The sequence below is a fragment of the Ranitomeya imitator genome, chromosome 2, assembly GCF_032444005.1.
Source record: "Ranitomeya imitator isolate aRanImi1 chromosome 2, aRanImi1.pri, whole genome shotgun sequence".
Taxonomy (NCBI): Eukaryota; Metazoa; Chordata; class Amphibia; order Anura; family Dendrobatidae; genus Ranitomeya; species Ranitomeya imitator.
The window spans coordinates 403,956,151-403,976,408 of NC_091283.1; the positions used below are offsets into that span (position 1 = coordinate 403,956,151).

A 20,258-nucleotide genomic window follows, 5' to 3' on the forward strand; every position below is an offset into this window, starting at 1 on the left:
GCTTTCTGCAGACTGTGGCCCCAGTACAGTGCTTTCTGCAGACTGTGACCCCAGTACAGTGGCTGATGCAGACCATGCTCTCTGTACAGTGCTTTCTGCAGACTGTGACCCCAGTACAGTGCTTTCTGCAGACTGTGGCCCCAGTACAGTGCTTTCTGCAGACTGTGGCCCCAGTACAGTGCTTTCTGCAGACTGTGACCCCAGTTCAGTGCTTTCTGCAGACTGTGACCCCAGTACAGTGCTTTCTGCAGACTGTGACCCCAGTACAGTGCTTTCTGCAGACTGTGGCTCCAGTACAGTGCTTTCTGCAGACTGTGACCCCAGTACAGTGCTTTCTGCAGACTGTGGCTCCAGTACAGTGCTTTCTGCAGACTGTGACCCCAGTACAGTGCTTTCTGCAGACTGTGGCTCCAGTACAGTGCTTTCTGCAGACTGTGGCCCCAGTACAGTGCTTTCTGCAGACTGTGGCCCCAGTACAGTGCTTTCTGCAGACTGTGGCCCCAGTACAGTGCTTTCTGCAGACTATGACCCCAGTACAGTGCTTTCTGCAAACTGTGACCCCAGTACAGTGCTTTCTGCAGACTGTGGCCCCAGTACAGTGCTTTCTGCAGACTGTGGCTCCAGTACAGTGCTTTCTGCAGACTGTGGCCCCAGTACAGTGCTTTCTGCGGACTGTGGCCCCAGTACAGTGCTTTCTGCGGACTGTGGCCCCAGTACAGTGCTTTCTGCAGACTGTGGCCCCAGTACAGTGCTTTCTGCAGACTGTGGCCCCAGTACAGTGCTTTCTGCAGACTGTGACCCCAGTACAGTGCTTTCTGCAGACTGTTGCTCCAGTACAGTGCTTTCTGCAGACTGTGGCCCCAGTACAGTGCTTTCTGCAGACTGTGGCTCCAGTACAGTGCTTTCTGCAGACTGTGACCCCAGTACAGTGCTTTCTGCAGACTGTGACCCCAGTACAGTGCTTTCTGCAGACTGTGGCTCCAGTACAGTGCTTTCTGCAGACTGTGACCCCAGTACAGTGCTTTCTGCAGACCGTGCTCTCTGTACAGTGCTTTCTGCAGACTGTGGCCCCAGTACAGTGCTTTCTGCAGACTGTGACCCCAGTACAGTGCTTTCTGCAGACTGTGGCCCCAGTACAGTGCTTTCTGCAGACTGTGACCCCAGTACAGTGCTTTCTGCAGACTGTGGCCCCAGTACAGTGCTTTCTGCAGACTGTGGCTCCAGTACAGTGCTTTCTGCAGACTGTGGCCCCAGTACAGTGCTTTCTGCAGACTGTGACCCCAGTACAGTGCTTTCTGCAGACTGTGACCCCAGTACAGTGCTTTCTGCAGACTGTGGCTCCAGTACAGTGCTTTCTGCAGACTGTGACCCCAGTACAGTGCTTTCTGCAGACCGTGCTCTCTGTACAGTGCTTTCTGCAGACTGTGGCCCCAGTACAGTGCTTTCTGCAGACTGTGGCCCCAGTACAGTGCTTTCTGCAGACTGTGGCCCCAGTACAGTGGCTGATGCAGACTGTGGCCCCAGTACAGTGCTTTCTGCAGACTGTGGCCCCAGTACAGTGCTTTCTGCAGACTGTGGCCCCAGTACAGTGCTTTCTGCAGACTGTGGCACCAGTACAGTGCTTTCTGCAGACTGTGGCCCCAGTACAGTGCTTTCTGCAGACCGTGCTCTCTGTACAGTGCTTTCTGCGGACTGTGGCCCCAGTACAGTGCTTTCTGCAGACTGTGGCTCCAGTACAGTGCTTTCTGCAGACTGTGGCCCCAGTACAGTGCTTTCTGCAGACTGTGGCCCCAGTACAGTGCTTTCTGCGGACTGTGGCCCCAGTACAGTGCTTTCTGCAGACTGTGGCTCCAGTACAGTGCTTTCTGCAGACTGTGGCCCCAGTACAGTGCTTTCTGCGGACTGTGGCCCCAGTACAGTGCTTTCTGCGGACTGTGGCCCCAGTACAGTGCTTTCTGCAGACTGTGGCCCCAGTACAGTGTTTTCTGCAGACTGTGACCCCAGTACAGTGCTTTCTGCAGACTGTGGCCCCAGTACAGTGCTTTCTGCAGGCTGTGGCCCCAGTACAGTGCTTTCTGCAGACTGTGGCCCCAGTACAGTGCTTTCTGCAGACTGTGGCCCCAGTACAGTGCTTTCTGCAGACTGTGGCCCCAGTACAGTGCTTTCTGCAGACTGTGGCCCCAGTACAGTGCTTTCTGCAGACTGTGGCCCCAGTACAGTGCTTTCTGCAGACTGTGGCCCCAGTACAGTGCTTTCTGCAGACTGTGACCCCAGTACAGTGCTTTCTGCAGACCGTGCTCTCTGTACAGTGCTTTCTGCAGACTGTGGCTCCAGTACAGTGCTTTCTGCAGACTGTGGCCCCAGTACAGTGCTTTCTGCAGACTGTGGCTCTAGTACAGTGCTTTCTGCAGACTGTGGCCCCAGTACAGTGCTTTCTGCAGACTGTGACCCCAGTACATTGCTTTCTGCAGACTGTGGCTCCAGTACAGTGCTTTCTGCAGACTGTGGCTCCAGTACAGTGCTTTCTGCAGACTGTGGCCCCAGTACAGTGCTTTCTGCAGACTGTGGCCCCAGTACAGTGCTTTCTGCAGACTGTGGCCCCAGTACAGTGCTTTCTGCAGACTGTGGCTCCAGTACATTGCTTTCTGCAGACTGTGGCTCCAGTACAGTGCTTTCTGCAGACTGTGGCCCCAGTACAGTGCTTTCTGCAGACTGTGGCCCCAGTACAGTGCTTTCTGCAGACTGTGGCCCCAGTACAGTGCTTTCTGCAGACTGTGGCTCCAGTACAGTGCTTTCTGCAGACTGTGGCCCCAGTACAGTGCTTTCTGCAGACTGTGGCTCCAGTACAGTGCTTTCTGCAGACTGTGGCTCTAGTACAGTGCTTTCTGCAGACTGTGGCCCCAGTACAGTGCTTTCTGCAGACTGTGACCCCAGTACATTGCTTTCTGCAGACTGTGGCTCCAGTACAGTGCTTTCTGCAGACTGTGGCTCCAGTACAGTGCTTTCTGCAGACTGTGGCTCCAGTACAGTGCTTTCTGCAGACTGTGACCCCAGTACATTGCTTTCTGCAGACTGTGGCTCCAGTACAGTGCTTTCTGCAGACTGTGGCCCCAGTACAGTGCTTTCTGCAGACTGTGGCTCCAGTACATTGCTTTCTGCAGACTGTGGCTCCAGTACATTGCTTTCTGCAGACTGTGGCCCCAGTACAGTGCTTTCTGCAGACTGTGACCCCAGTACAGTGCTTTCTGCGGACTGTGGCCCCAGTACAGTGCTTTCTGCGGACTGTGGCCCCAGTACAGTGCTTTCTGCAGACTGTGGCCCCAGTACAGTGCTTTCTGCAGACCGTGGCTCCAGTACAGTGCTTTCTGCGGACCGTGGCCCCAGTACAGTGCTTTCTGCAGACTGTGGCCCCAGTACAGTGCTTTCTGCAGACTGTGGCCCCAGTACAGTGCTTTCTGCAGACTGTGGCCCCAGTACAGTGCTTTCTGCAGACCGTGGCTCCAGTACAGTGCTTTCTGCGGACCGTGGCCCCAGTACAGTGCTTTCTGCGGACTGTGGCCCCAGTACAGTGCTTTCTGCGGACTGTGGCCCCAGTACAGTGCTTTCTGCGGACCGTGGCTCCAGTACAGTGCTTTCTGCAGACTGTGGCCCCAGTACAGTGCTTTCTGCAGACTGTGGCCCCAGTACAGTGCTTTCTGCAGACTGTGGCCCCAGTACAGTGCTTTCTGCAGACTGTGGCCCCAGTACAGTGCTTTCTGCAGACTGTGGCCCCAGTACAGTGCTTTCTGCAGACCGTGGCTCCAGTACAGTGCTTTCTGCAGACCGTGGCTCCAGTACAGTGCTTTCTGCAGACTGTGGCCCCAGTACAGTGCTTTCTGCAGACTGTGGCCCCAGTACAGTGCTTTCTGCAGACTGTGGCCCCAGTACAGTGCTTTCTGCGGACTGTGGCCCCAGTACAGTGCTTTCTGCGGACTGTGGCCCCAGTACAGTGCTTTCTGCGGACTGTGGCCCCAGTACAGTGCTTTCTGCGGACTGTGGCCCCAGTACAGTGCTTTCTGCGGACTGTGACCCCAGTACAGTGCTTTCTGCAGACTGTGACCCCAGTACAGTGCTTTCTGCAGACTGTGGCCCCAGTACAGTGCTTTCTGCAGACTGTGACCCCAGTACAGTGCTTTCTGCAGACTGTGGCCCCAGTACAGTGCTTTCTGCAGTCTGTGACCCCAGTACAGTGCTTTCTGCAGACTGTGACCCCAGTACAGTGCTTTCTGCGGACTGTGACCCCAGTACAGTGCTTTCTGCAGACTGTGGCCCCAGTACAGTGCTTTCTGCAGTCTGTGACCCCAGTACAGTGCTTTCTGCAGACTGTGGCCCCAGTACAGTGCTTTCTGCAGACTGTGGCCCCAGTACAGTGCTTTCTGCAGACTGTGGCCCCAGTACAGTGCTTTCTGCAGACTGTGGCCCCAGTACAGTGCTTTCTGCAGACTGTGGCCCCAGTACAGTGCTTTCTGCAGACTGTGGCCCCAGTACAGTGCTTTCTGCAGACTGTGACCCCAGTACAGTGCTTTCTGCAGACTGTGACCCCAGTACAGTGCTTTCTGCGGACCGTGGCCCCAGTACAGTGCTTTCTGCAGACCGTGGCCCCAGTACAGTGCTTTCTGCAGACTGTGACCCCAGTACAGTGCTTTCTGCAGACTGTGACCCCAGTACAGTGCTTTCTGCAGACTGTGGCCCCAGTACAGTGCTTTCTGCAGACTGTGGCCCCAGTACAGTGCTTTCTGCAGACTGTGGCCCCAGTACAGTGCTTTCTGCAGACTGTTCAGTAAATTATTGCATTTTTTTTTTTGCAGCTTCAAGAGAAGCCGGGTGCCAGGACGGTCATGGCGGAGTCCTCTGCTGTGGGGGGTCCTCACTGTGCTTACGACGGTCCTTGGTATTTTCCTTCTTTATGGGTACCCCGGTGGGGAGATGATGGAGGTCCTGGCTGCTCAGCAGGAGACCCTTCAGCACAAGTTCTTCCCGGTGCCATGCTCCCAGGACTATGGGAACCACAAACAGTTCACAGGTAACGAGGACATGTCTGATCCCTGCTGAGCTTGCTGCTCTGCCGTAGTGCATTGTGGAAGATGTAATGCTCTGCACAGCACTTTTAGGTTGCAAACGCTATATGTCAGGTGTCAGAACACGCAGAGCATTGTCGCTATGATAGAGAGGTGTTAGGACACACAGAGCATCGCAGTTATGACAAAAAGGTCAGAACACGCAGACATCATCACAGCTATGATATAAAGGTGTCCAGACACGCAGAGCATCGCAGCTATGATATAATGGTATTATTACACAGAGCATTGCAGCTGTGATAGAAAGGTGTCAGGACGCAGAGCATTGCAGATATAATAGAAAGGTGTCGGGACACGCAGAACATTGCAGCTATGATAGAAAGGTGTCAGGACACGCAGAACATCGCAGCTATTATAGATAGGTGTCGGGACACACAGAACATCGCAGCTATGATAGAAAGGTGTTGGGACACGCAGAACATCGCAGCTGTGATAGAAAGGTGTCAGGACACGCAGAACATCGCAGCTATTATAGAAAGGTGTCGGGACACGCAGAACATCGCAGCTGTGATAGAAAGGTGTCAGGACGCAGAACATCGCAGCTATGATAGAAAGGTGTTGGGACACGCAGAACATCGCAGCTGTGATAGAAAGGTGTCAGGACACACAGAGCATTGCAGATATGATAGAAAGGTGTTGGGACACGCAGAACATCGCAGCTGTGATAGAAAGGTGTCAGGACACACAGCATTGCAGCTATGATATAATGGTATCAGTACACAGAGCATTGCAGCTATGATAGAAAGGTGTCTGGACGCAGAGCATTGCAGATATGATAGAAAGGTGTCGGGACACACAGAACATTGCAGCTATTATAGAAAGGTGTCAGGACACGCAGAACATCGCAGCTATTATAGAAAGGTGCCAGGACACAGAGCATCGCAGCTACGATAGAAAGGTGTCAGGACGCAGAGCATTGCAGATATAATAGAAAGGTGTCGGGACACGCAGAACATTGCAGCTATGATAGAAAGGTGTCAGGACACGCAGAACATCGCAGCTATTATAGAAAGGTGTCGGGACACGCAGAACATCGCAGCTATGATAGAAAGGTGTTGGGACACGCAGAACATCGCAGCTGTGATAGAAAGGTGTCAGGACACGCAGAACATCGCAGCTATTATAGAAAGGTGTCGGGACACGCAGAACATCGCAGCTGTGATAGAAAGGTGTCAGGACGCAGAACATCGCAGCTATGATAGAAAGGTGTTGGGACACGCAGAACATCGCAGCTGTGATAGAAAGGTGTCAGGACACACAGAGCATTGCAGATATGATAGAAAGGTGTTGGGACACGCAGAACATCGCAGCTGTGATAGAAAGGTGTCAGGACACACAGAGCATTGCAGCTATGATAGAAAGGTGTCTGGACGCAGAGCATTGCAGATATGATAGAAAGGTGTCGGGACACACAGAACATTGCAGCTATTATAGAAAGGTGTCAGGACACGCAGAACATCGCAGCTATTATAGAAAGGTGCCAGGACACAGAGCATCGCAGCTACGATAGAAAGGTGTCAGGATGCAGAGCATTGCAGATATGATAGAAAGGTGTCAGGACGCAGAGCATCACAGCTATGATAGAAAGGTGTCGGGACACGCAGAACATCGCAGCTATTATAGAAAGGTGTCGGGACATGCAGAACATCGCAGCTATGATAGAAAGGTGCCAGGACACACAGAACATCGCAGCTGTGATAGAAAGGTGTCAGGACACACAGAGCATCACAGCTAGGATAGAAAGGTACCAGGACACACAGAGCATCGCAGCTATGATAGAAGGGTGCCAGGACACACAGAGCATCACAGCTATGATAGAAAGGTGTCAGGACACACAGAGCATCGCAGCTATGATAGAAAGGTGCCAGGACACACAGAGCATTACAGCTATGATAGAAAGGTGTCAGGACACACAGAGCATCGCAGCTATGATAGAAAGGTGCCAGGACACACAGAGCATCGCAGCTATGATAGAAAGGTGTCGGGACACAGAGCATTGCAGCTATGATAGAAAGGTGTCAGGACACACAGAGCATCGCAGCTATGATAGAAAGGTGTCAGGACATGCAGAGCATCATAGCTATGATAGAAAGGTGCCAGGACACACAGAGCATTACAGCTATGATAGAAAGGTGTCAGGACACACAGAGCATCGCAGCTATGATAGAAAGGTGTCAGGACACACAGAGCATCGCAGCTATGATAGAAAGGTGTCGGGACACACAGAGCATTACAGCTATGATAGAAAGGTGTCAGGACACACAGAGCATCGCAGCTATGATAGAAAGGTGCCAGGACACACAGAGCATTACAGCTATGATAGAAAGGTGTCAGGACACACAGAGCATCGCAGCTATGATAGAAAGGTGCCAGGACACACAGAGCATCGCAGCTATGATAGAAAGGTGTCGGGACACAGAGCATTGCAGCTATGATAGAAAGGTGTCAGGACACACAGAGCATTGCAGCTATGATAGAAAGGTGCCAGGACACACAGAGCATTGCAGCTAGGATAGAAAGGTGCCAGGACACACAGAGCATCGCAGCTATGATAGAAAAGTGCCAGGACACACAGAGCATCGCAGCTATGATAGAAAGGTGCCAGGACACACAGAGCATCGCAGCTATGATAGAAAGGTGCCAGGACACAGAGCATTGCAGCTATGATAGAAAGGTGTTGGGACACGCAGAACATTGCAGCTATGATAGAAAGGTGTCAAGACACACAGAGCATCGCAGCTATGAAAGAAAGATGCCAGATCACGCAGAGCATTTTGCTCATTCTTCGGGTGACTTGCAGCCCCTTTACACTTCCAGTTGAGGATAATCTTTCGGTGAGAATGCAGCTGTAGCCAGGAATTGGAGCGGCGCAGTCATCGGTGTGTACGATTCCTGGGGGCATTTTAATGAGCAGTGAAGATGAGAGGCAGATGTGGGGGAGGAACCCCCAGACCACTGCACCCATCACAGTGTAATGCGTTTATTCGGCTGGAACCCTACAAGGTACCCTCCTCCTCCCATGCTCGGCAGGTGACAGATGCTGCGATGAATGCTATGTACCCCTGCGGCCTGTGATGATATATCATCACACATTGGGGAGTTCACGGGATATTAGGTACCCTCCACCATGATATCTGCAGTGTATGTGGTTGGCACTGTGCCCCTGCCAATCTGTCTGAATAACTCTATGCAGTCACATCCCCATCATCCTCGTACAACTAATTCCTTAGTAAATATGAGATCTTGACACTTTTCTCTAAAAGTTACAATTCATTCCATCATTTTTTGGCAATCGTACTCGTCACTTCACTCCGGCCTCCATACACCTATCAGCCATAACATTAAAGCCACCGGCCTAATATTGTGTAGGACCAGTCATGCCATCAGAACAACCCTGCATTGCTACCTGTCACATCCACATGACGAGGACATGAGGTTTCCAGCAGAGCATTGCCCCATCACGCTGCCTCCGTTGCTTGTCTTCTCTTGTGCCATCTCTTTCCCAGTAAGTTACGCGCCCGGCTGTCCACATTAGAAATGAGCCTATCGATTAGGCCCCTTTCACACATCAGTTTTTTGCTATCAGTCACAATCCGTCGAATTTTGAAAAAAAACGGATCCGGCAACTGATACCGCTGCATCCGTTTTTTTCCCATAGACTTGCATTAGCGACTTATTGCGACGGATGGCCTCACGTTTCATCCGTCGTTCGCCGGCTCCGTCGAAAATTGTTTGTCTGGCGGCCGAAGACAACGCACAAAGTAAAGCTTTTTGTGCACGTCGAAGAAACGGACGGCGACGGATCCGTCGCCGTCCATCGTTTGCTAAAATGGAAGCCTATGGCGCCAGATCTGTCAAATGATGGAATCCAGTGACGGATTCCGTTTTTTTAACTGATCATGCTCCGATCCAATTAGCAGATCCACTAGTCGGATCCGTCCAAAAAACGGATCCGTCGCATTAGTTTTTCACAATCTGCGACGGATCCGTCGAGCCAACGGATTGTGACTGATGGAAAAAAACTGATGTGTGAAAAGGGCCTAAATGAGACTCTAGTCCAGCGTCCACACCTGTGATTCCCGCAGCTAGATAGGAGGCCCGCGAATCTCTAACCTTTCAGCATCCCCAGTGCGCTATTTGATTTACTGGGCTGGTGCAACTTCTGCCATTGCGCCATAGTCTAGTTGTAATGATCACGTGTCCACACAAGTGCATAACGGGAGCACCCCACAAGATCTACTGCATTACGGGAACACCCCACAAGACCTACTGCATAACGGGAACACCCCACAAGTCCTACTGCATAACGGGAGCACCCCACAAGATCTACTGCATTACGGGAACACCCCACAAGATCTACTGCATTACGGGAACACCCCACAAGACCTACTGCATAACGGGAACACCCCACAAGTCCTACTGCATAACGGGAGCACTCCACAAGACCTACTGCATAACGGGAACACCCCACAAGACCTACTGCATAACGGGAGCACTCCACAAGACCTACTGCATAACGGGAGCACTCCACAAGACCTACTGCATAACGGGAACACCCCACAAGACCTACTGCATAACGGGAGCACTCCACAAGACCTACTGCATAACGGGAGCACTCCACAAGACCTACTGCATAACGGGAGCACTCCACAAGACCTACTGCATAACGGGAACACCCCACAAGACCTACTGCATAACGGGAACACCCCACAAGTCCTACTGCATAACGGGAGCACTCCACAAGACCTACTGCATAACGGGAACACTCCACAAGACCTACTGCATAACGGGAGCACTCCACAAGACCTACTGCATAACGGGAACACCCCACAAGACCTACTGCATAACGGGAGCACTCCACAAGACCTACTGCATAACGGGAGCACTCCACAAGACCTACTGCATAACGGGAACACCCCACAAGACCTACTGCATAACGGGAACACCCCACAAGACCTACTGCATAACGGGAACACCCCACAAGACCTTCTGCATAACGGGAGCACCCCACAAGACCTACTGCATTACGGGAACACCCCACAAGACCTACTGCATAACGGGAACACCCCACAAGACCTACTGCATAACGGGAACACCCCACAAGTCCTACTGCATAACGGGAACACCCCACAAGTGCTACTGCATAACGGGAACACCCCACAAGTCCTACTGCATAACGGGAACACCCCACAAGTCCTAGTGCATAACACACACCCCACAAGACCTACTGCATAACGGGAACACCCCACAAGTCCTACTGCATAACGGGAACACCCCACAAGTCCTACTGCATAACGGGAACACCCCACAAGTCCTAGTGCATAACAGGAACACCCCACAAGACCTGTCATATCCCGAGAACACCCCACAAAATTTGTATATGGGAAAACCCCACAAAACCTTTTTTGTCTTTACATTTGCCCATTTTTCTGCCTCCAACACAAGAACTTTGAGAATGGACTGCTCACTTGCCCCTGATCCATCTCACCCTCGACATGCGCTATTGTCCCCAGGTGATCAGTTCTATTCCCCTCACCTGTCAGTGGTATTAATGTTCTGGGGGAGGGGTGTACGCAACACTATGCGAGCAGAGGATGTGAGATTAGGCCGGACATGGGGTCGGGTGGGTGACTACCCTGGCAGGATCTCTATTCGTGGTCTCCCAGCTTTCCTTGTGGTTGATTTCAGATGGTGTTTGGAGAGGTTGAGTGTGTGATGTTTGGTGGTCACTTTCCTTCTGGTCATTTTCCTTTGGTTTTTGGATTTTCCATGGATTTTAATGTCCACCCTCAAATCTCTGCAGCTTACGTTGTGTTCTCCCCGTGTCCGCTTTTCTCTTTCATGACGCCGGTGTCCATCTTTCTTTACAGTCGCTTCCCCTGCAGTTGATTTTCCACATGAAAGCTGCAGCGTGAGCTTCGCTGGGAATAGACGGGAAGAAACTTCTGATCTGTGACGTTTCTCTTCCATGCGTTCTCTGTGTTGATCCCCCTCAGGCTGTTCTCTATAGAAGCATAGGATTTCAGCTCTGGAGGGAATCAATGACTGTGTGCACACTGCAGCATACATCATCCTTTTATCTCTGGCAGGAGGACTCATTCATGGGAGATCAGTGGGGGTCCGATCTGCGAGACACCCATAGATCAGACTGTGGAAGGAGCAGAGTCTTAAAAGCAGCACAGATGATTTCAGGAGAGGAATGTGCTGAACTTGCAAGCTGTTCGGGGTCTAGCAACAGCACAGAGTATTTCAGCAGAAGTGTGCCAGGCTGAGAACTGCGCAGTGGATGTAGAAGGGTCATCAGCAGCACAGAGTATTTAAAAAGAGGGTTGTACTAAGCTTTTGGATTTTCACAACTTGAGGTTTGCATGATGGGCTCCCCAGCAGCACAGAGTATTTCAGGAGATGAGTTTACTGATCCTGAGGCGGTTTATAAACTGGGGCAAACCAAATTTCAAATTCCTAATAAACAAGAAACCCTAGAAAAACAATTACCCCTAAAATATTAATTTGACAAAGCTAAAAGTAAAAAAAAAACAGGGAGTGGGCCTTTATCAGGGAAAAGCATCCTGTGTCCTGCCTGACAGTGGAGGTAGCACCCTTAGTTTCTGCGGTATGGCACCCGCACTCGTCGGCGGCTTTCCCTGATGTCCCTATTAATCCCTACCAAGAAAAAAATGTCCTGATACCTGTAAGGTTTAGAAAAAAAATGATGGTGAGCTAATGAATAGTCATCAACACTATTGTATATCCAAACGGTAAGAGAAGAAAACTAGCTGTCCTATTCCTGGTACAGGTAGTCAGTATATAACAGGCAGGAATATCCTATGTATAAGCATAAGTAATGGCTGTAGGTCAGATCTCACCATACAGGGTGCAGTAAGCATGTACTCAGCTGGCGGTCAGCTCAATGGCAGGGATTCCCATCATACCATCCAAGCCTTAGCTAGGCACAGTCCATAGATAGCATGTAGCAGCATCCCACATCAATACCCAACGCGTTTCCACTCTAGAGGACTCCTAGGGGTTCATCAGGGGAGAAGAAGGCCACATCGGGATAAATTCGGGGTTTATTAACTAGGCGTAGTGGAAGGAGCAGGGTCTGATAGCAGCACAGAGGATTTCAGGAGAGTAATGTGCTGAGCTTGCAGATCTTCATGGACTAGAAGCAGCACAGAGTATTTCAGAAGATGAGTACTCCAGGCTGAGATTTACATAGCAGAAGAAGATGGGTGTAAAATCAGCGCAGAGTATTTCAGGAGATGAGTATGCCAGGCAAGTTAGGCCGGGATCACACATGCGAGAAATACGTCCGAGTCTCGCATGGTAATCCCCGGCCCTGCACCCGACACTCAGGAGCGGAGCGTGCGGCTCCATGTATTGCTATGCGGCCGCATACTCCGCTCCGGAGTGCAGGCGGCAGGGCCGGGGATTACCATGCGAGACTCGGACGTATTTCTCGCATGTGTGATCCCGACCTTACACAGTGGTCGTAGCTGGGTCTGGTGACAGCACAGAGTATTTCAGGAGATGAGTATGCCAGGCTGAGAGTTACACAGTGGTCGTAGCTGGGTCTGGTGACAGCACAGAGTATTTCAGGAGATGAGTATGCCCGGCTGAGAGTTACACAGTGGTCGTAGCTGGGTCTGGTGACAGCACAGAGTATTTCAGGAGATGAGTATGCCAGGCTGAGAGTTACACAGTGGTCGTAGCTGGGTCTGGTGACAGCACAGAGTATTTCAGGAGATGAGTATGCCAGGCTGAGAGTTACACAGTGGTCGTAGCTGGGTCTGGTGACAGCACAGAGTATTTCAGGAGATGAGTATGCCCGGCTGAGAGTTGCACAGTGGTCGTAGCTGGGTCTGGTGACAGCACAGAGTATTTCAGGAGATGAGTATGCCAGGCTGAGAGTTACACAGTGGTCGTAGCTGGGTCTGGTGACAGCACAGAGTATTTCAGGAGATGAGTATGCCCGGCTGAGAGTTACACAGTGGTCGTAGCAGGGTCTGGTGACAGCACAGAGTATTTCAGGAGATGAGTATGCCCGGCTGAGAGTTACACAGTGGTCGTAGCTGGGTCTGGTGACAGCACAGAGTATTTCAGGAGATGAGTATGCCAGGCTGAGAGTTACACAGTGGTCGTAGCTGGGTCTGGTGACAGCACAGAGTATTTCAGGAGATGAGTATGCCAGGCTGAGAGTTACACAGTGGTCGTAGCTGGGTCTGGTGACAGCACAGAGTATTTCAGGAGATGAGTATGCCAGGCTGAGAGTTACACAGTGGTCATAGCTGGGTCTGGTGACAGCACAGAGTATTTCAGGAGATGAGTATGCCCGGCTGAGAGTTACACAGTGGTCGTAGCTGGGTCTGGTGACAGCACAGAGTATTTCAGGAGATGAGTATGCCAGGCTGAGAGTTACACAGTGGTCGTAGCAGGGTCTGGTGACAGCACAGAGTATTTCAGGAGATGAGTATGCCCGGCTGAGAGTTACACAGTGGTCGTAGCTGGGTCTGGTGACAGCACAGAGTATTTCAGGAGATGAGTATGCCAGGCTGAGAGTTACACAGTGGTCGTAGCTGGGTCTGGTGACAGCACAGAGTATTTCAGGAGATGAGTATGCCAGGCTGAGAGTTACACAGTGGTCGTAGCTGGGTCTGGTGACAGCACAGAGTATTTCAGGAGATGAGTATGCCAGGCTGAGAGTTACACAGTGGTCGTAGCTGGGTCTGGTGACAGCACAGAGTATTTCAGGAGATGAATATGCCAGGCTGAGAGTTACACAGTGGTCATAGCTGGGTCTGGTGACAGCACAGAGTATTTCAGGAGATGAGTATGCCAGGCTGAGAGTTACACAGTGGTCGTAGCTGGGTCTGGTGACAGCACAGAGTATTTCAGGAGATGAGTATGCCCGGCTGAGAGTTACACAGTGGTCGTAGCTGGGTCTGGTGACAGCACAGAGTATTTCAGGAGATGAGTATGCCAGGCTGAGAGTTACACAGTGGTCGTAGCTGGGTCTGGTGACAGCACAGAGTATTTCAGGAGATGAGTATGCCAGGCTGAGAGTTACACAGTGGTCGTAGCTGGGTCTGGTGACAGCACAGAGTATTTCAGGAGATGAGTATGCCAGGCTGAGAGTTACACAGTGGTCGTAGCTGGGTCTGGTGAGAGCACAGAGTATTTCAGGAGATGAGTATGCCAGGCTGAGAGTTACACAGTGGTCGTAGCTGGGTCTGGTGACAGCACAGAGTATTTCAGGAGATGAGTATGCCAGGCTGAGAGTTACATAGTGGTCGTAGCTGGGTCTGGTGACAGCACAGAGTATTTCAGGAGATGAGTATGCCAGGCTGAGAGTTGCACAGTGGTCGTAGCTGGGTCTGGTGACAGCACAGAGTATTTCAGGAGATGAGTATGCCAGGCTGAGAGTTACACAGTGGTCGTAGCTGGGTCTGGTGACAGCACAGAGTATTTCAGGAGATGAGTATGCCAGGCTGAGAGTTACACAGTGGTCGTAGCTGGGTCTGGTGACAGCACAGAGTATTTCAGGAGATGAGTATGCCAGGCTGAGAGTTGCACAGTGGTCGTAGCTGGGTCTGGTGACAGCACAGAGTATTTCAGGAGATGAGTATGCCAGGCTGAGAGTTACACAGTGGTCGTAGCTGGGTCTGGTGACAGCACAGAGTATTTCAGGAGATGAGTATGCCAGGCTGAGAGTTACACAGTGGTCGTAGCTGGGTCTGGTGACAGCACAGAGTATTTCAGGAGATGAGTATGCCAGGCTGAGAGTTACACAGTGGTCGTAGCTGGGTCTGGTGACAGCACAGAGTATTTCAGGAGATGAGTATGCCCGGCTGAGAGTTACACAGTGGTCGTAGCTGGGTCTGGTGACAGCACAGAGTATTTCAGGAGATGAGTATGCCAGGCTGAGAGTTACACAGTGGTCGTAGCTGGGTCTGGTGACAGCACAGAGTATTTCAGGAGATGAGTATGCCAGGCTGAGAGTTACACAGTGGTCGTAGCTGGGTCTGGTGACAGCACAGAGTATTTCAGGAGATGAGTATGCCAGGCTGAGAGTTACACAGTGGTCGTAGCTGGGTCTGGTGACAGCACAGAGTATTTCAGGAGATGAGTATGCCAGGCTGAGAGTTACACAGTGGTCGTAGCTGGGTCTGGTGACAGCACAGAGTATTTCAGGAGATGAGTATGCCAGGCTGAGAGTTGCACAGTGGTCGTAGCTGGGTCTGGTGACAGCACAGAGTATTTCAGGAGATGAGTATGCCAGGCTGAGAGTTACACAGTGGTCGTAGCTGGGTCTGGTGAGAGCACAGAGTATTTCAGGAGATGAGTATGCCAGGCTGAGAGTTACACAGTGGTCGTAGCTGGGTCTGGTGACAGCACAGAGTATTTCAGGAGATGAGTATGCCAGGCTGAGAGTTACATAGTGGTCGTAGCTGGGTCTGGTGACAGCACAGAGTATTTCAGGAGATGAGTATGCCAGGCTGAGAGTTGCACAGTGGTCGTAGCTGGGTCTGGTGACAGCACAGAGTATTTCAGGAGATGAGTATGCCAGGCTGAGAGTTACACAGTGGTCGTAGCTGGGTCTGGTGACAGCACAGAGTATTTCAGGAGATGAGTATGCCAGGCTGAGAGTTACACAGTGGTCGTAGCTGGGTCTGGTGACAGCACAGAGTATTTCAGGAGATGAGTATGCCAGGCTGAGAGTTGCACAGTGGTCGTAGCTGGGTCTGGTGACAGCACAGAGTATTTCAGGAGATGAGTATGCCAGGCTGAGAGTTACACAGTGGTCGTAGCTGGGTCTGGTGACAGCACAGAGTATTTCAGGAGATGAGTATGCCAGGCTGAGAGTTACACAGTGGTCGTAGCTGGGTCTGGTGACAGCACAGAGTATTTCAGGAGATGAGTATGCCAGGCTGAGAGTTACACAGTGGTCGTAGCTGGGTCTGGTGACAGCACAGAGTATTTCAGGAGATGAGTATGCCAGGCTGAGAGTTGCACAGTGGTCGTAGCTGGGTCTGGTGACAGCACAGAGTATTTCAGGAGATGAGTATGCCAGGCTGAGAGTTACACAGTGGTCGTAGCTGGGTCTGGTGACAGCACAGAGTATTTCAGGAGATGAGTATGCCAGGCTGAGAGTTACACAGTGGTCGTAGCTGGGTCTGGTGACAGCACAGAGTATTTCAGGAGATGAGTATGCCAGGCTGAGAGTTGCACAGTGGTCGTAGCTGGGTCTGGTGACAGCACAGAGTATTTCAGGAGATGAGTATGCCAGGCTGAGAGTTACACAGTGGTCGTAGCTGGGTCTGGTGACAGCACAGAGTATTTCAGGAGATGAGTATGCCAGGCTGAGAGTTGCACAGTGGTCGTAGCTGGGTCTGGTGACAGCACAGAGTATTTCAGGAGATGAATATGCCAGGCTGAGAGTTACACAGTGGTCGTAGCTGGGTCTGGTGACAGCACAGAGTATTTCAGGAGATGAATATGCCAGGCTGAGAGTTACACAGTGGTCATAGCTGGGTCTGGTGACAGCACAGAGTATTTCAGGAGATGAGTATGCCAGGCTGAGAGTTACATAGTGGACGGGGTTGTGTTTGTAGACAGCACAGAGTATTTCAGAAGAGTGAAAACCTTGAGGCAGGCTACCATCTAAGAGTTAGAAGCCAAAAGGAGCATGGTTTCTCAGCAGCACAGAGGATTCAGGAGCGAAGTGTGCAAGGAGCAGTGTCTCTCAGCAGCACAGAGTATTTTCAGATTATGCTGATGATATGGAGGATCACAGACTAAAGGTTACCTGGTAGAAAGAGGAGAAGACCTGGGCAGCGAGTTACCCCACTTACTACCCATCCTGGTGCCTGATATCTGCATGGCCATACATACTTGCCCCACTAGGGGGAGCTGGTTGCTCAGCAGTGCTGGCACACTGAGGAGCGCAGACCTCATCATTGATCAGGTGTCAGCTTTTGGGGTCTCTGCGGAGCAGCTTGTCCTGGCCGCCGGCACTGATTCAACACAGAACTGGAGACAGACATTTTGTTCTGAGAGGGAAATACCTCTGTACTAAAACTTCACACTTTCAGATATGACGGCGCCGAAGGACGACAGCGAATATCCGAGGCCCAATTCTGCATTCACCGCTCTGCTTATTATTCCACACGTCACCGAGGCAGAGGGGGAGCTGTAATAGAGAACAGCAATCACAATGCTTATGTATGAGAATATTCAGCTCCGGAGACCATAGATTTGTGGAGAAACGCAGCAGCACAGTGACTGCACCAGCAGAATAGTCAGTGCACCAGCAGAATAGTGAGTGCAGCTCTGGAGTATAATACAGGATGTAACTCAGGATCAGTAAAGGATAAGTAATGTAATGTATGTACACAGTGACTGCACCAGCAGAATAGTGAGTGCAGCTCTGGATTATAATACAGGATGTAACTCAGGATCAGTACAGGGTAAGTAATGTAATGTATGTACACAGTGACTGCACCAGCAGAATAGTGAGTGCAGCTCTGGAGTATATTACAGGATGTAACTCAGGATCAGTACAGGATAAGTAATGTAATGTATGTACACAGTGACTGCACCAGCAGAATAGTGAGTGCAGCTCTGGAGTATAATACAGGATGTAACTCCGGATCAGTACAGGATAAATAATGTAATGTATGTACACAGTGACTGCACCAGCAGAATAGTGAGTGCAGCTCTGGAGTATAATACATGATATAACTCAGGATCAGTAATGTACAGTCATGGCCAAAAGTATTGACACCCCTGTCCTAAAGCCAAATTGGATATAATTCCACACCAAACATAAAAAAGGGGGTGGACAAAAGTATTGGCATTGTTCGAAAAAATCATGTGATGCTCCTCTAATTTGTGTAATTAACAGCACCTGTAACTTACCTGTGGCACCTAACAGGTGTTGGCAATAACTAAATCACACTTGCAGTCAGTTGACATGGATTAAAGTTGATTCAACCTCTGTCCTGTGTCCTTGTATGTACCACATTGAGCATGGAGAAAAGAAAGAAGACCAAAGAACTGTCTGAGGACTTGAGAAACCAAATTGTGAGGAAGCATGAGCAATCTCAAGGCTACAAGTCCATCTCCAAAGACCTGAATGTTCCTGTGCCTACCGTGCGCAGTGTCATCAAGAAGTTTAAAGCCCATGGCACTGTGGCTAACCTCCCTAGATGTGGACGGAAAAGAAAAATTGACAAGAGATTTCAACGCAAGATTGTGCGGATGTTGGATAAAGAACCTCGACTAACATCCAAACAAGTTCAAGCTGCCCTGCAGTCCGAGGGTACAACAGTGTCAACCCGTATTATCCGTTGGCATCTGAATGAAAAGGGACTGTATGGTAGGAGACCCAGGAAGACCCCACTTCTTACCCCAAGACATAAAAAAGCCAGGCTGGAGTTTGCCAAAACTTACTTGAAAAGCCTAAAATGTTTTGGAAGAATGTTCTCTGGTCAGATGAGACAAAAGTAGAGCTTTTTGGGCAAAGGCATCAACATAGAGTTTACAGGAGAAAAAAAAAGGCATTCAAAGAAAAGAACACGGTCCCTACAGTCAAACATGGCGGAGGTTCCCTGATGTTTTGGGGTTACTTTGCTGCCTCTGGCACTGGACTGCTTGACCGTGTGCATGGCATTATGAAGTCTGAAGACTACCAACAAATTTTGCAGCATAATATAGGGCCCAGTGTGAGAAAGCTGGGTCTCCCTCAGAGGTCATGGGTCTTCCAGCAGGACAATGACCCAAAACACACTTCAAAAAGCACTAGAAAATGGTTTGAGAGAAAGCACTAGAGACTTCTAAGGTGGCCAGCAATGAGTCCAGACCTGAATCCCATAGAACACCTGTGCAGAGATCTAAAAATGGCAGTTTGGAGAAGGCACCCTTCAAATATCAGGGACCTGGAGCATTTTGCCAAAGAAGAATGGTCTAAAATTCCAGCAGAGCATTGTAAGAAACTCATTGATGGTTACCGGAAGCGGTTGGTTGCAGTTATTTTGGCTAAAGGTTGTGCAACCAAGTATTAGGCTGAGAGTGCCAATACTTTTGTCTGGCCCATTTTTGGAGTTTTGTGTGAAATGATCAATGTTTAAATGAAGATAATAATACCAAAGAATTTGTGTTTGCAATCATTTTCAGGAAGAAACTGAGTATTATCTGACAGACTTGCAGGGGTGTCAATACTTTTGGCCATGACTATATGTACTCAGTGACTGCACCAGCAGAATAGTGAGTGCAGCTCTGGGGTATAATACAGGATGTAACTCAGGATCAGTACAGGATAAGTAATGTAATGTATGTACAGAGTGACTGCACCAGCAGAATAGTGAGTTCAGCTCTGGAGTTAAATACAGGAGGTAACTCAGGATCAATCCCATTGATTTGTTCAATGGGATTTAGATCCGGACTCATTGCTGGCCACTTCAGAACTCTCCAGTGCTTTGTTTCCATCCATTTCTGGGTGCTTCTGGAAGTATGTTTAGGGTCATTATCCTGCTAGAAGATCCATGACCTAGGACGCCAATCCACTTTTGTGACACTGAGCACTACATTGCGACCCAAAATCCATTGGTAATCTTCAGATTTTATGATGCTTTGCACACAGTGAAGTCACCCAGTGCCAGAGGCAACAAAACAATCCCCAAAACATAGTTGAATCTCCACCATATTTGACTGTAGGTACTATGTTATCGTCTTTGTAGGCCTCATTCCGTTTTCAGTAAACAGTATATTGATGTGCTTTACCAAAAAGGTCTATCTTGGTCTCATTTGTCCTCAAGATGCTTTGCCAGAAGGATTTTGGCTTACGTACATATTGGCAAGCTGCAGTCTACCTTTTTATGTCTCTGTATTAGCAGTGAGGTTCTCCTTGGTCAGGTCTCCTACCTTAGTGTTTCATTTCATATAAAATATCGAAGGATAGTTTGTGCTGACACTGTTGCACCCTGAGCTGCAGGACAGCTTGAATTTCTTTGGAATTTGATTGGGGCTGCTTATCCACCATCCGGACTTTCCTGCGTTGCAAATTTTCATAAATTTTTCTCTGCCATCCATGTCCAGGGAGATTAGCTACAATGCCAGGGGTTGTAAACTTCTTGATTATGT

At 50.2% G+C, this 20,258-nt stretch overlaps 1 protein-coding gene across 1 annotated transcript in view; it reads left to right on the forward strand.

Moving 5' to 3' along the window:
• The window catches only part of OGFOD3 (2-oxoglutarate and iron dependent oxygenase domain containing 3), an 86,448-nt gene that overhangs the window by 6,847 nt on the left and 59,343 nt on the right, over positions 1 to 20,258 (forward strand). The window contains exon 2 of the mRNA XM_069750669.1: positions 4,848 to 5,062. Coding sequence (XP_069606770.1) covers positions 4,848 to 5,062 — 215 coding nt within the window. The remainder of the gene's footprint in view (positions 1 to 4,847; positions 5,063 to 20,258) is intronic.